At 39.7% G+C, this 17,787-nt stretch overlaps 1 protein-coding gene across 1 annotated transcript in view; it reads right to left on the bottom strand.

Annotated features, from left to right (window-relative positions):
* Positions 1 to 17,787, bottom strand: part of LOC126266931 (pleckstrin homology domain-containing family J member 1-like) — a 78,836-nt gene that overhangs the window by 11,508 nt on the left and 49,541 nt on the right. The window contains exons 3-4 of the mRNA XM_049971623.1: positions 9,039 to 9,208; positions 7,551 to 7,614 (exon numbers count right to left, since the gene is read on the bottom strand). Coding sequence (XP_049827580.1) covers positions 7,551 to 7,614; positions 9,039 to 9,208 — 234 coding nt within the window. The remainder of the gene's footprint in view (positions 1 to 7,550; positions 7,615 to 9,038; positions 9,209 to 17,787) is intronic.

Raw genomic sequence — 17,787 nt, 5'->3', positions numbered from 1 at the left:
GAAACTGCCTTACTTCATTTTTTTTTAGTGAGGACAATCTTTTTCATTCCTTCATGGTACTAGCAAATTCCTTTTCATTGCTCAAACGTATCATTATGGTTACTATAGATGTCTTCTGCTGTTTTCATCTGTTCCTTTCCTCTTACAGAGACTTCTTTCTCTGAATTTTAGTTGTTGCTGTCACGGGTTTTCTTCTAAATTTCCATTTCTTAAAAAATGTCATATTTCTATGAAGGTTTTCGATAAATTTGTTTCTAAATTTCTAATCTATTGCTTTGTCGCAATTATACCATGGATAAAAGGTGCTATCCAAAACCATTGTGGGGCAACTGTGGTGCACAATGAGCCATCTATGACCAGAGTGAATGACAGCTGTGGGACGTGTATGGACGGACAGACAAGACGTGCAACTGATGTGCAGCTGGCCACACAAATGACCACTGGGCTACCAACAGTATTTCCTCAACAACCATACAGCAACCATTGCCACATTTGGGCCTTTTCACCAGGGACCTGATTCACACACCCATGCCAATACTGTTCATCAGCTATGAAGGCTGGAGGTTGCCTGCCAACACCACAACTGGATATCCACTAAGTGGCAACAGATGGCCTTTTCAGACAAATCATGTTTTATGCTCCATCGGATAGATGATCGTTGGCATGTATGGCATGAAACATTTGAAAACAAACACCTGCAACAAATGTCTGAAGGCTCCAAGCCAGAAGAGGGAGTGTTATGGTCTGGAGACTGTTTTTGTGACACTCCCTGGGATATGTCATTCTGGAAGGCACGGAGGATCAACTCAATTATGCATCTATCCTTGGGACCATGTCCAATTACATGTGTAGTTTGTTCTTCCTCGTCACAATGGCATTTACCAGCAGGACAATACAATGTGTCACACGGCTCACAATGTACACGTGTGATTTAAAGAGTGCCACTATGAGTTTACTGTAATTCCCTTGCCACTGCACTCCCCAGATTTAAAACCAATTGAGAATCTGTGGGATGACCTTGGTCGGGTTATACTTGCCACTCATTTTCAACTGAGAAACCTTGTGCAGCTGGCAGTGATACTAGTGCCAGCATGGCTCCACTTTCCTTTTGATACTTTCCAGAACCTCACTGACTCTTCCTGCATGTCTTTCACAGAAGTCCACACAGCAAAAGGTGGTTATTCAGCTTTTGACAGGTGGTCACATTAATGTGACTGGTCTCTCTCTCTCTCTCTCTCTCTCTCTCTCTCTCTCTCTCTCTCTCCCTCTCTCTCTCCCCCCCCCCCCCTCTGCGTGTGTGGGGGGGGGGGGGGGGGGGGTAATTTGTGATGTGATGGTAAGCACCACAACCACATATTAGTGTTCCTGATGGGGAACAAAAAAACAGAACTGCAAATTTTGGGATTTGGTATAATGGGGTTTTTGCTGCCATTGAAGCAAAAGTATTGCATTCACACTTCTAAAATATTCACAAAAGCATTAAAATAATGTTGTAACAAGTTTAAACATTAATATCTGCACCCCTGCCAGCCTCTTGGAAAGTCACAGTACCCGAAAATCTTTTTTACAAGTCAATCACTGTATCACTTTGGCAATTGTCTAATGAGGGACAAATTTCCTCAGCTATTTTCTATTTCTTAGGATATTTACAGAATAATACTTTATTTTTTTGTGAAAAGCAGCTGTGATAAATTTTGACCTACAAAAATCTTAAGACACATGTATTCTTTTATAACCCATAGTATGCCTTCTTTTTATGTAATATGATTATATTTTTATAAAATTTATGTAATATCAAAAGCAATGGTTTATGCGTGTATGTATCAACCTCCAATGACCGAATAAGAATCTTATTGTGCCATAATGTTGTGTGGGAATAAGCCAAGAATATGAATTGTGCTGTTCATATTTACATAACTATTCTTTGAAGCGGAAAAATTTGTGTACTGGATCTCAACTTAAACCTGGGTAAGTGCCTTAAGCAGGGAGTGTTGTACCAAGCCTTCCTGGAATGCTGTTTAACTAGCAGCCCAGAGATAATGGATACAGTGGAGGCTTTTGTTTTTCTTGACGGCCTCAGAAATGTAACCTGATCAAAACTAGTTTGATGTTTCAAACATTTACTTATGTTGTTTATATGCAATTACATATTGCTGTAAAATATGAATATTCTAATAAATCTGAGGAGAGCCCTTAACTGCACCTCAGTGAGGAACCTGGGAACCAACCATGTTAGATTCCAATGTCTAGTCCAGCGGATTATGTCATGCAACTGCTCGTGCCTGTAAGGCAGAATGCTTTATGGGTAATAAATATGGATGGGCTGATCATGCTCCAAATTCCTATATAAAATAGAAAGAAACTTCCACGTGCGGATAGATATGTGTGTGTGTGTGTGTGTGTGTGTGTACGCGAGTGTACACCTGTCCTTTTTTTTTTCCCCCCCCTAAGGGAAGTCTTTCCGCTCCCGGGATTGGAATGACTCCTTACCCTCTCCCTTAAAACCCACATCCTTTCGTCTTTCCCTCTCCTTCCTGAAGAAGCAACCATCGGTTGCGAAAGCTAGTAATTCTGTGTGTGTGTTTGTGTGTTTTGTTCATGTGCCTGTCTGCCGGCGCTTTCCTGCTTGGTAAGTCTTGGAATCTTTGTTTTTATATAAAATAGAAAGAAACTTCCACATGGGAAAAATATATTAAAAACAAAGATTCCAAGACTTACCAAGCGGGAAAGCGCCGGCAGACAGGCACATGAACAAAACACACAAACACACACACAGAATTGCAAGCTTTCGCAACCGATGGTTGCTTCTTCAGGAAGGAGAGGGAAAGACGAAAGGATGTGGGTTTTAAGGGAGAGGGTAAGGAGTCATTCCAATCTCGGGAGCGGAAAGACTTCCCTTAGGGGAAAAAAAGGACAGATGTACACTCGCGCGCGCACACACACACACACACACACACACACACACACACACACACACACACACACACACATATCCATCCACACATACACAGACACAAGCAGACATCTGTGTATGTGCAGATGGATATGTGTGTGTGTGTGTGTGTGTGTGTGTGTGTGTGTGTGTGTGTGTACACCTGTCCTTTTTTTCCCCTAAGGGAAGTCTTTCCGCTCCCGGGATTGGAATGACCCCTTACCCTCTCCCTTAAAACCCACATCCTTTCATTTTTCCCTCTCCTTCCCTCTTTCCTGACGAAGCAACTGCCAGTTGCGAAAGCTCGTAATTCTGTGTGTGTGTTTGTGTGTTTTGTTCATGTGCCTGTCTGCCGGCGCTTTCCCGCTTGGTAAGTCTTGGAATCTTTGTTTTTAATATATATATAATCTCAGGAACTTGGACACACCTGCTCAGGTGAAATAGTATTGGGATTAGTAACTCAGACAATGACTTCAGGCCACACAGCACGAGCAGCAGTTCCAGTTCCTGCTAAATTTTTTTCCTATTTACGTGAGCATCGAACTGCAAATTCCAAGAAAAGAAAACAAAGGAAGTACACATTATGGGAACAGAACAGACAAATGCACTTTTGAAACTTACGGCAGACAACAGAAAAAAGTAAATATGTACAAAACAGAGCAAATTAGTTACTCTAGTTTAGCTTAAGAACAGATGACATCAAATGCATCAGGAGTTGCTGACATGGCATCCTTGAGGCTGTCAATCAGGACAGGAATATGCGTTGAATTGTCTGGACCTAAACACAAATACACAGGCTACACTAAAAACTGGGATAAGTACACAAAGCTATTTTCTCAATGGAAGAAACTAGCCCCTGTCAGATGTCACAGTAGAGCAACCCGTAACTGAAACACACACACACAGGACATAACTCACAACGTATTTTGCTCTGGCATTTGTTTTCCGAAATTCAGCTTAAAATTTAGATACACTGTTGCTGTCCTCACATGGTTTTTCACTTTGACGTTCTAAGTCAACTCACTATTTATTAAGCCAACTCCTATATTTTTGACTGTCTGAATTTTATTATGCAATTGGACTCTAACGTCACAAGAGCACAGAAGACAAACATATCCAAGGTACAAATGCCAGTTCAAGAAAGTCTCAGTCTGCCAGCTGACACATGCCCTATCTACAAACCCAATAACTCTGATCATAATTACACCAAATTACTATCATTAATATGATAAGGTTATTGACTTCATACTGATTTGATCGATCTGACTGCACTCAATTTATTATATTTCAAACACAAGTAAGGACATCTCCAAATGCCTAATCACACTTGCCCTGCATCCGCATTCATTGACTTAACACCGTTTGAATTGACTGTCACTGCTGGTAGGTTCTTAATGGCCAACTTTAATTTGAAAGTCATTCCCTGAATTACTAAATAGTATCAGTTTTATAAATTATAAATTCATAACTTTTATACCTGATCATGCACAACATGTGGCTCAGGATTGGTATCTGTACCCTTAGAACCCCCCCCCCCCCCCCCCCCAAAAAAAAAAAAAAAAAATATTTCCTAACTTCGCAAGAATTGTGATTTTCAGAAATACAAGAAAAAGCCTGTCATTTAATGACAAGAAGAAAAACAATTTCAATCCAATTTTGTATATACACAACTTATTATTTGTATACAAATATTGTGGGGCTAACATACAATGACCACTCTAAAAGGTGGGGTTGAGAATTTGTGACATGTAAAAATATTTGAGAGTGACTGATTAGTATACAGGTAAAATCCTAGCTTTATTTGTGACTGTCATGATGTCATTTCAGGGTAGAGAGGGATGCAAAGACAGTGACATATCAGCATATCCTTGTAATGTATAAAAGAATTTCTACGAAAACTGGCACATATATCACTTGCTATCTGGAAAAAATCTACTGTGACACTAACACACCCTAGCATCCGTCCTGCTGAGGGTTTGGTGTAAAAAGGATTGACACGAAAGAATAACTCCTGAATTTCTGGGGCAATTTCAACTAAGTTCGTAATATAAATGACTTGTTATTTATGAAAATACTATGGGAGTAAGATATCCGTACTACCACTATGGATGGAGATGATTATGATGCACGGCATGTAGAAACATCCAAAAGTGACTCATTAATATTTCTTTGCTGTAGTCTGTTAATTCAGAATGCTTTAAATGTGTAAGTGCAATCTGTCTTATTTGTGTTGGTCAGTGCACCAATTATGTTGTGAGAATGAGCACTGCAGTGAATCAATAACTTTTCCAGTGTGTTTCGAGGCCAGAGATCATGCCACAGCTCAACACCACAGATACATTTAACATTCAGTCTAGAATTGCATGGTGTAAAACAGCAGTGAGGGCTACATTGTGGAGAAAGTAAGACTGAAATTCAATAGATCGTTAGGATGCTAGGGAGATGGAAAGAGTAGAAGAGTTGACACTTGAGAGCTACAATTGAAGAATTACATTATTTCCTCGACAAATTACTCTCTGACTGTGTAAAACATATTACATTAGCACAAAAGTCCCATACTATGGCATCAAAGACAAACCACTTGTTTGACTAGAATATTTCTTACATAACAGGAAACAAAAAGTTGCTTTAACAGGTGCAGATAAATCAACAAAACTACAAGAATGATGTTCCCAAGGGCTCAATCCTTAGAGCACTGATGATCTTAGTGTATATTAATAATCTAACAGCATTAGTAAATAACAATGCAAATATAGTAATGTCGCTGGTTATATAAGCTCTTGATCGAGCAAGTTAAATCCTCAATACAGATTACAAATAAAACTAACACACCAAGTATACAAATAGTTCACAGCAATTTTTTTTTATCATTAAGCCTTTCACAAAACAGATCTCATACAGCTTCAGACAGCAAATAAGTTACAAGTTCTTGAAATACCGTAGATATCAATGGACAGAAAATTAATGAAACTCAACATAAAAATTCTAAGCATACAAATGGATTAGCAATTATCATTGAATGAACACAGGTCACCTGTTCTATAAACTGAGCTCAGCATGTTTTGCAATAAGAGCTATTTCACTCTACGTCGACAGGGAAATAACAATATTGTCATATTTTGCATATTTCCATCTAATCTACTATGTTACAATATTCTGTGGAAATGCTGCATAAGTGGATAAAGTTTTTAAACTATAAAAATAAGCCGTGAAGTTGATCTGTGGAGTTATATAAATCAAAACAACCTATTCTATACCCTTGAGATACTGACACACACAATTCTGTGTAGCTACGCGTTTATGTCAGTCATAATCAAAAGCAAAACACTTTTTCAAACTGACAGACATTCATAATGACAAAGAATCAAAATTTTCAATACAGTGTGAAAAAAAAGTTATCACGTCTGAAACAAGAATACTGCCTAACCTCATGCAGCCAAGAGGAAACAAAAACCATTCCTTATAAACCATACTTGCTATAATTTAGATGGATTTCTAGGGCCTCAAGTTTTGTAAAAGATGTATTATATTATCAATGACATTTTAATATTGTACACTATGTATGAGTGTAGTAATATGGCGTGCTTTGTGTACATATTGTTTGCAGCTTTGTATGAAGGGACTTCAAAAAGTAAGTTACACATCCCTACGGCTAGCTAAGCAACTTTTACTGAGTACTTCACTACACTTGAGTGTGACACAGTTCATGACTATTTTTTGTCACATTCACTTAGTCTCTGTAAGCAATGGTCGGAAAGCTCTGCCAATTGTTCAATTTCTCAATGAAAGAAATCCACTATATTGTCAAAAACCCATACAAAAACTGATATGTTTGCATAAAAGATTGAAATTGCAGACTGAAACATCTGGACTGTGTGGTGGATGCTTCGAAACCTTCCATCGAAAATGTTGAAGCAAAGTTCATTGTGGTGTGGCATCCTCATGCACAAGAACACCACCTTTCATGATTTTCCACACCTTCTGTTCTTTATGGCGTTACACAGTGACATCACTGTTGCGTAGTATGAACTGGCAATAATCTTCCTTTGTACAGAATGCAATCCGATAGCTCCAAATAAAAATCAAATCAGTATTTGTTCCCTGACTATACACTTATGTACTGATTATCTTTGTTCATAGTAAACCCTCATTTATTTGTAGCAAATCAAATTCAACATGATTACAACAACAAGACTCGAAATAATTTTATGCTGCCTACTCATCATTTAAAACTTTGTACTAAAATTCCACAGTATATGAGTACCAAAATTTATAATGAAGTAAAACAGAAAGATTTGCTCACTATTAATCTCTGGGAAAAACGCTTGTGTGACAGAAATATTATTATTCAATTGAAGAGTTCATAGATGGCAATCCGAGAATTTGAGAAGAAGAGAACACATACTTCAGACCACAGTTTGTTACTTTAAAAATTCATCAATTATGCATCAAGTACAGTGTATTATACAGTTAATATTTGAAGAAAATCTATAAGCCAATATTTGTGTTTCAACAAGTCACCTATACATTGAAAGTCACTAAAGCATCCTCACGTAAGTTTAAAATAATATTGCTTAAAAATGTAGAGAAAACAAAAAAAAAATATATATATACTCACTTTCCCAGTCAAACTGTTGAGTTTAGTTTGAAGCAGTATTAGCTGCGATCTCCAGTACTCATACCTACAAATTAGGACTTCATTTTATAAAAGCAAGTCTGCAGGCTATTTTTCGTGCAAAACAACTTTAAACTGCATCAGTTTTATGTATGGAACTATACACAAATGAAGAAAAAAAATCTCATAAAATGAACTTATAAATCACGTAAACATCAACACTAACAGTGTGCTTTAGAGGTGTTGATCCACCGAGTTTAATACACAGACTACACAAAAGGCATGGTGACAAAGCAGGTGCTGCAAGGTGGTTCCACTAAACTGTAAGATGGTTCCACTAAACTATTCAACTGTTAGCAAATTTATAGCTATCTCAGCTGGGTGCCTGATAAAAGTGATCGTACATCTCCAAAGCTGTGCATAAAATGGCATATTTTGATCTGTTGCACACCTAGCAAATATATGAGTTCTACCATAGTCTACCACACAACTTTAGAAACACAACTGATGATAATTAGCGAGAATTCTCTCAGAAAAATCACACAGGTCACTTACTAATGTAGTATCAGAATTTAATTAGTTACAAAATATATTACAGGACAGTGAGATTCCCCTAAGGTCTGATATTATAGTGCCTCACATGCCCATCTGCACTTTTTTGCTTCATACAGACATGAGGAATGACATGGATACCACTTCCACTTCTAAATCTGTTCAGATAAGCTACTGGCACTCAGAGAGAAAAAAAAAAAGCAAGCGCAAATCAATTTTTGTAAGACCTGTGGGAAATTTCAATCAAGGGCAACCTTGTTGCTTGATATTAACTCAAACATATACATGACATGGTTAACAGATCTATAAATAACAAATTTCTCGGACTACAAACACTTGGGAGTTGTGCATAGCTAACAATCTGCCAAGTTGATTCTGTATCACTGCTACAGTCCATTGACCCAAGGTTTTTAATACAAAAGTTGAGTACATATGTCACAAGTTTTGCCCTGTCTTAGTTTACTGATATTCTGCAAAATGTGTAAACCCGAATGTGCCAGAAGGAGTGTAAAATATGGGCCACTTTCAAATTGATGCAAGTCAGTTTCTAAAAAAACTCCCTTACTCAAGAACACTTCAGCAAATGCAACCATTAATGCAGAGCACAAAACCAAATGAGTCAATGTCTTAAGCCTGAGAAGAAAAAATGTAGAGAAGAGAAAGTGCACTGCATGCCAGTCCAGATTAAGCAAGATGAACTGAGGAAACAGCATGACTTTGAGAAAGAGGTTGTACATTGGAATATGAACAGACACTAAGATTTCTGCACAGTTTAAAATGTCTACTATTAAAACACTTTAAACTAATGTCAAGTCAGCACGAAAATTAAAAAGGCACTACCCATGATAAATTTTCCATTTTTGTTTGATCCTTTTAACAATACTCAATAAAAATGCCTTACATTTGAAATATGTATTTTCACAGAGTCAATGTACTTACGATGCGTGTTTCATTGCCATTACCCACTGGTTAACATGGGACTCCGATCGGCCAGAAAAGAAATGCTTTTTCTCTGGATCATCACGAAATATCAATGAAAATGAAAATGGTACACCTGTACTAAGTTCATATTGGACATTTGAGTTTTCCAGGATGATGACACCCAAAGGCTATAACAAGAGAGAAAAAAATAATTGTATTATAGTATTTATAGATTTAAATGGGTATTTTTTAAAAAGGAACATTTAGTGCTGATATTTTCAACAACAATTAATTCCACAAAAATATTTATTTGGAAAACAGACATTGGCTTTTCAGTAACAGATTCTCTCTCTGTATCATTCCCCACTGCCCTATATTTTACTTCAATTTTTGATCGGAACTACATGTTTACCAACCACAAAGTCAAAAATATTATATATTTGCCAAATTTTGCACATATGAAAACCACCTGGCCTCTTATCCTATGGCAGCTACCATGGATGTTTAATTGCATGATTGCAGTGTTATTGTGAAATTCCAGTGCGTACCAGAAGTGAAGTCACAGGAATGTTACTCTTTACTACAATGGGACACCAATTTGTCTGCAATTCCATAACAAAATAAATTAGTCAAAATGGCCTTCTTGAATAACAAAGTGTATCTTCAATTTAGCGGCAGCAATGTAAGGCAAAATCTAAAAAACAATTTGGTGCTTTCACAAGTGGCTCTACCTTTGATAGGGTACATATGGCTGTGACAGGACTGGAGGAGGAGGTGGAATGAAGTGGGCACATAGTACATCTGTGTCTACTGCAAGTATATGAGAGATGAGTCATGAGGCAAGATGGTGTTGGAGCAGGGGGTGGACAAGGATATTGTGTCAGTTCTGTGGGCGGTGGAATACCACTATGGAGGGATGGGACAGGTAGTGAGTAGGATTTTCCTCATTTCAGGTCACAATGAGAGGTAGTCTACACTCTGCAAGAATGTGATCCAGTTGCTCCAGTCCTGACTGGTACTGAATCACAAGAGCTCATTTGTGACTGGACAGTGGGAATGTGGGAGGTGGTGGGTGATAGGAGATACAAGGTATGGATGACCTGTTTCTGTACAAGATGGGGAAGGCAATTGTGGTTTGTGAAGACCTCACTAAGACACTTTGTGTACTTGGCGAGGGACTGCTTGCCACTACAGATGAGACGACGACGATCATGTGTGGCTAGGCAGTGTGAATGCAAAATTCTTTGTAGGGAATGGGTGGCAGCTGTCAAAGTCAAGGTATTACTGACAGTTGGTGGGTCTGATATGAAAGAAGGTACTAATGTAACCATATCTGAAGCAGAGGTCAACATCAAGGAAGGTGGCTTGTTGGGTTGAGAAGGACCTGGTGAAGCAAATGGGGAGAAAGTGTTGAGCTTTTGGAGGAATAGGAATAGGGTGTCCTCACTCTCGGTTTGCATTCATTGATGACATCTTCACGATTTGGAATAAGTGAGGGGTTTGTGATTCTGGGTGGTTAGGAAGGATTCCTCCAGGTGGGCCTTATATAGGTTACCATATGATGGTGCAATGCTGGTGCCCATTGCTGAACCACAGATTTGTTTCTGGGTGACACCTTCAAAGGTGAAATAATTGTGGGTGAGGACATAACTGGTCATGGTGACTGAAGGCAGGTGTAGGTTCAGAGTCAGTCAGGCACTGGGAAAAGTAGGTTCAGTTGCAACAAGACCATGTTCATTAGGAATGTTAATGAAGAGAGAGATGGCATCAAAAGTAGTGAGGAGGGTGTGTGTAGTGAAAGAACAGGAACTGTGGAGAGTCAGTGGAGGAAATGGTTGGTGTCTTTTATATAGGCTATTAGGTTACAGGTAACAGACTTTAGGTGTTGATCCATGAGAACAGAGATTCTCTCAGTGAGGACACAGTAATTGGCGATATTGGGATGTCCTGGGTTTATGGACTTTAGGAAGCATGTAGAAGGTAGGAGTGTATGGAGCAACAGGGGTAACGGGAGAGAGAGATTCAGGGGAGGCATGGGATGGACCTAAGGACTTGAGGTGAGACTGAGGATCCTGTTGGATTTCTGGAATGCAACTGGTGGCAGGGTTTGTGAGTGGGCAAATCTGACACCTGGTAGAGTCCTCCCACCAGGTAATCCCTGCAGTTCAAAACCACAGTGGAGGAGCATTTATCAGGAGGTACGATTACAAGATTGGGATCATTTTTTAGGTGGCAGATTGAGGTAGTTTCTGTGAATGTTAGGTACGTGCTTGGAAGAAGCCTTCTGGCTGTCAGGCATAACAGAAAGACTGCAAATACATTTGAGCTGTCTGCAATTCAAGCATCTCCTTTATATGGTGAGTAGCAATCTACCCTTTTCATAACACTGTCGTTATTTCATCCTGGATTTTCCATTGTTTAATGCTATCAGTTTTCTTTCCATCCTGCAACCCAGTACTATTCTGTAAAACATTAATTTAGTCAGTGTTCACCCTTTTTTCCCCTCTTTTCTGTGTTTTTCCTGTTGTCTCATCTGTGCACACCTCAAGACTATATGACCATGCTGACTGTTGGTGCAGCATCTCAGGTCCCATTTTATTCCTGCCAACATAATTAATCCTAGACCTTATACCCGATCACTCTTCCTGCCTCACTCTCACTTATTTTCGCCTGTTTTTTTTTCCTTCCTTTTTTTCCATGCCTTGGTGTCATATGAACTTGTTTACCTCAACCTATCAACTGCCCCCCCCCCCCCCTCTCTCTCTCACTCACACTCTCTCTCTCTCTCTCTCTCTCTCTCTCTCTCTCTCTCTCTCTCTCTCTCCCACCCCTCATATTCCAGCACACACATACCAACACATCCAATCCATTCACATCTGCTGTATCCCCCCACTGTACATATTCACCCAATACCTGCATCCCCATTACAATTTTTTTTTAATTTATTTATTTTTGAACTAACTGGGTTTCCATGTTGATTTTGATAAATTTTTGCATTTAATTATCAGCTCTCCCCTCAGGTTTCACCTATTTTCCCCTTACTTCATATGTTCTGTCATTATCAAGATTTTTCCCACATGTTTTAGCATATTTTTGCCAGTTTTTCACACCTTTTTTATGGAATTTACTTATATTTATGCATTTTTATCTGTGTCATGGATCCTTGCTCCTTCCATCTCTGCCATTACAGAAAAGTTTCCTTATTCCTACCTAGACTCAGTTCCACATACTGTTCTTGTGTTGTTGCGTAGTTCATGGAACACCCCAAACCACATTACCATCAATTTACCTATCTTCGCCTGTAAATCCTTCTTCCAATATTCATTCAGTCTATAACCCTTGCCAACCTAGTCCGTAAATCCACATAAATCGCACCCAAACCTCCTTTCAATACCTCCTCTCCATCCTACTCTGCAGCCCCAAATTCGTGCATCCCAACTCTTACATTGAAACTCTTGCCCTCCAGGAACTTTAGTAGAATGCTCAAAGCCACCTCAAAAGACTCTACAAGTTGTTCACCTCTGACTCCTGCCTTAGACTACCACTACTTATCACCTCTACAACCCCCCCCCCCCCCCCTCACACACACACACACACACACAAAAAAAACCTCTTACACATCAAAACCTGCTTCGCAGATATACTACATTCCCCACATCCTCAGAAATTCTGTCCCAACACCACACAGAATCCAGATCCTAAACAGGCCCGAATCACAGTTATGAACCTTCCCACCAGAACACTTAGTGCCACAGCAGTATCAGTCTTTCCAAAGGCCTTACCTTTTGCCCAACTCCCAAATTCAATCACACTGGACTTGTTAAAGAGCGTCTCCCCTTCTCCTTGTGCCTACAGTGGAAACACTTTTTGCCCCCAACTCTCCCAGTCAGACTCAACCCGAAACCAATATTAAATCCTGCCTTACTCAGTTCACTCCTCCATTCAACTGTAATCAATCCCCGCACTGCACCAAAATCACTTCCGGTTAACATTTCAGAATTTCTTAATCTCAAATCTTTCTTCATCATTGTTCCCCAAATCCCTCAACATGGAAGCTGATGGTACACCCTCAGATGGAACATCAATGTGCCAAATAAAAAATTATCCCGATCTTATAGTCCTACCTCCTGACAAGGCTTCACCACTGTGGTTTTAATTACAGGGATTACCTGGCAGATGGACTCTACCAGCTGTCAGATTCACCCTCCTACAACCCATGCCACAGTGACCCCATTCCAGAAATCCAACAGAATCCCCAGTCTCTCATGAAGTCCTTAGGTCCACCCCTGTCACTCCACACACTCTTCTTTTATATGCTTCCTACAGTCCATAAACCCAACTACTCAGGACATCCCATTATCGTCAATTACTGTGCCCTAACTGGGAGGACCTCTGTTCTCATGGATCGACACCTTAAGCCTATTATATTACCTTTAACTTACCATCTATATAAAAGACACTAACCATTTCCTTCACCATCTCTCCACAGTTCCTGTTCCTTTACTACACAGCACCCTGCTCACTACTGTTGATGTCACCACTCTCTACACTAACATTCCTAAAGCACATGGCTTTGCTGCAACTTTCCCAGTGCCCCACTGACTCCCAATCTGCAGCCTCCTTCCTCGTCACCATGACTAACTGTATGCTCATCCACAATTACTTCACCTTGGAAGGCATCAGCTACAAACAAATCTGTGGTACAGCAATCAGCACCAGAATTGCACCATCCTATGGTAACCTATATAAGGCATATTTAGAGGAATCCTTCCTTAGCATCCAAAATCCCAAACCCCTCACTTAGTTCACATCTATTGACAATATCTTTGTGTCTGGATAAGAGTTTGGGCACCCTATCCACATTCCTCCAGAAGCTCAACACTTTCTCCCCATTTGCTTCACCAGGTCCTTCTCAACCCAACAAGCCACCTTCCTTGATGTTGACCTCCACTTCAAAGATGGTTACATCAGTATCTCCACGTCAGACCTACAAACTCTGTAATAGATCTACTTTGACAGCTGACACCCATTTCACACCCAGAATGTCTCTTCCATACAGCCTAGCCATCCATGGTCACTTCACCTGTAGTAACAAGCAGTCACTCTCCAGATATACCAATGGTCTCAGTGAGGTCTCCACAGACAAAATTACCTTCTCCCATCTTTTACAGAAACAGATCTCCCGTGCTTTACATCTCTTATCACCCACCACCTCTCACATTCCCACCATCCAGCCACAAATGAGCATGCCCACTGCGACTCTGTACCCGTCAGGACTGGAGCAACTGTATCACATTCTCTGCCAGAGTTTTGACTACCTCTAGTGCCCAGAAATGTGTAATATCCTACCCAATATTCTTTCCACCCCTCCCGCAGTGGTATTCCTATGCAAAATTATTGTCCATTTCTCTCTAGCTCTGTTCCCAACCCATTGCCTCATGCGTCACATCCCCGCAATACACCTACATGCGAGACCTGTCCTACACATCCCCCCCCCCTTCCCACCACCACCACCACCACCACCACCACCACCACCACCACCACCAGTCCAGTCCAGTCACAGGTATCACCTACCCCATCAAAGACGATCTGTGAAAGCAATCATGTGATCTACAAACTAAGCTGCAATTACTGCACTGCTTTCTACGAGGGTATTACAATCAACAAGCTGTCTGTCTGCGTGGATGGCCACCAACAAACTGGCCAACAGACAGCCACACCACCCAAGGTGGTGACCATGATGCCCATGACATGCTTCACTTCAATAATTGATTCATAGCCTGCCCATCTGGGCCCTTCCTACCAATACTAGCTTTTATTAATTATGCAAGTGAAAACTCTCCCTGCAATACAGCCTACATTCCCATAACCCACCCTGGCCTCACCCTTCCGTAGTTCCCGTCCTTCACCCAACTGCCCCCTTCCTCACTCCCATTCCAGCACTATGCAGCCTTCTATTCCATCAATTCACCCAATAGTCCCTTCCCACCCCACCCCCTATTTCTCTCCATTTCCACTCTTCCCTCCCCTCCACCAAATCTTCCAACTGCACCATCATCCCTACCCTGCTCCACCTCATCCCTGCATGTTCCTACAAACACCACTACACCCGCCCCACCCCTACCTTGATATCCCTCACCCTTCCCATCCCTGCTTGCTCACAGGGTGCTCTCAGTGGCCAGCGACAATTGTCACGTGTGTGCGAGTTGTGTTTGCATGAATATAAGTCATGGAAATCACTTTGATGGTTCTTTCTGCATCTCAGTAACACAACTTTTTGGATAAGGCATAAAAGATTCTGTATTTCTTGGAAGTAACTTTGATAGTTGCTTTTCCTTTTTTGTCAATACATGTCATTCACTCCCACTGTGGGTGTGGCCATAATATTTTGGCTCCTTAGTATACGTATTAGGAGAGAAGCAGCTATTTCAACGGCAGTAGGACTAACACCACTCACCCACTGTTTTTTCTATTATTCAATATTACTTATTCGTGAAATACACTGGCCACTGATTTCAGAAAACATATCAGTTCTCTACATACTTGAAAATTAAAAACATAATATGAAGTGGAGATGAAGATGGAGAGGGAGACGGAGGGGGAAGAGAAATAGTGTGAAAGGGAGGGGTGGGGACATCAGATAGAGAGAGAGAGAGAGAGAGAGAGAGAGAGAGAGAGAGAGAGTGCTAAGAATCTAAAGCGAAAACTGTTTCTGTTAAGTGTTTGTGTGTTCCACAGATCAATCCTCTACAGGTTACTCTTTAGAGAGTAAATATACTAACATACTCACATAAGAATCTAAGGAACCCCAAATAGATTTTTCACAAAATTTCCAATTACTAACTTCGCATAATGTTCTCACTGTATGTTTTTGTAGGATAAAATACTTTCTTTACCTTAGCTATATGATCCCAGAAGAAAATGCAGTAGGGCAGTACCAAGTGAAAGTACATTAGGTGTTGAGTAAAACTACAAAATGGGAGAGATTTCTACAGCAAAGCGAGCAGGATTGAGTTTTTTGGCTCATTTAACTATGTACTTCTGCCGCCTCCATTTATTATCCATCTGGATGCCTAAGAATTTCACACAGGGAGCTCCACCCAATTTGTGTTCGTTGATGTCTACTTATGGTATCCACAAGTCATTTTTATTTGTTTGTAACTGTATAACACAAGTCTTTGTGAGGCCAATGGTTAAGCTGTCTAGTGTGAACCAGTTTTAAGACTATTCCGATATTCTTCTGGCCGTGTGTGCCATGCATGTACTTGGGCACTTTATCAGTATACTTTTATCATCAGTGAACATTAGTTCTAGAAGATTCACAGTCTCTGATAAATAGATTATGTAGGTCAGTTATTATAACTATTATTCCTATGGTTTACATTCATTTTACATTCTTATGTAAATTGTTACTATACATAAAAATATACAGTACAAAAAGAAACATTATATAAAAAAAAGACCTGAAAATTTTGTATCTGAATATCTAGATCTCTTAACCATTCCACAGATTTTCGTGTCTCCAAGCACAGTTCATTGAGGAAATTTTTGTGATAAACATTCTTCTATGAGGTGCCTTGTAGTCTGTACAGTGACTGTACAGTTGCATGATGTGGCATCCTTGAACCCTCAGTCCTACGAACAGGCATCACATGTCGATTCAGAACTGGCTATAGTTTCCTGGGAGAATGAAATCTATTTACACATTTTGTTGAATCAGTAATAAGATAAGAATCTGCTGGAGGAAACTTCCGGAAAATCTCTCTTTGCTGTTGACACACATCACATATACGACAGGTGCATCTTGACATGGACAGAGTGATTTTGTGGATGTAAGTCTGCCGACAGGTAGATTCTGTAGCTGGTGATACACGAGTGATTTCTGATAAGTAGCACACTTCGGGAACATTCTTGTAGCTGATGCTTCTCATCCGACTGATGGTAGTGTATCATTACACAATACAGGCAGCCATGGTAGTAGTGTCGATTTAGTACAAACTAATTATTTTCATTGTCCCCAATTTAGCTTAACATCAAGTATGCATGCATGTGCACTGGTTTTCCTTACTGGAGCACAGTACCCTTGTTGTAGTGTAAACCAATGCCAATGTAGTTACAGGAGCTACATGTAGAGTATCAGGGTCTGCAACCAATACTGGCCCAGCTGGTTTTCTAATGATATCAATTCTGGTATTCACTTTTTTGTTGTATTTTCTGTTCTTAAAAGTAAGATCAATAACAGGAGAGGACCAAGAATTGAATTTTTGTGGGACATCATATTTAAAGAATTCTGTGTCCAAATACAGTCTTTTTTCTTTGGTATTATTAGTTAATGCGATCCCTGTGTTCGGTTTTAAGACAACTGCACCCTTTAAAGCCAAATTTTACTTTCCCTTGTAGAATTTTGTTATTTATACAAGTGAAGGCTTCAATAGGGTTACACAAAATTTCAACAGGGTACTTATTCTTTGATTGATCATCTAAAGTTCCTGCACTAAATTCCAGTTCTTTCTTATCTTTTGAATAAAAATATTCAGCAATGGCAGAATAAGATTTCTGGTGTTCAGAGTTTCCAGCAAATTATATATAGTCCTTAGCCAATGTTCATTGATTTTATGACAACATATAGTAACATAATGGTGGTTATATCCCGAGTTAAAAGGAAAAAGTAATTAAAATGAACATGGTTGATTTTAACCAATAATCTTGCCAGGATATGACAACAGAATTAACTGTTAAATGTAATTTGAACAAAAAATTACAAGAA

The sequence above is a fragment of the Schistocerca gregaria genome, chromosome 4, assembly GCF_023897955.1.
Source record: "Schistocerca gregaria isolate iqSchGreg1 chromosome 4, iqSchGreg1.2, whole genome shotgun sequence".
Lineage (NCBI taxonomy): Eukaryota > Metazoa > Arthropoda > Insecta > Orthoptera > Acrididae > Schistocerca > Schistocerca gregaria.
Note: the sequence above shows the minus strand (reverse complement) of the source record. Positions and strands in the feature narration are given on the sequence as shown.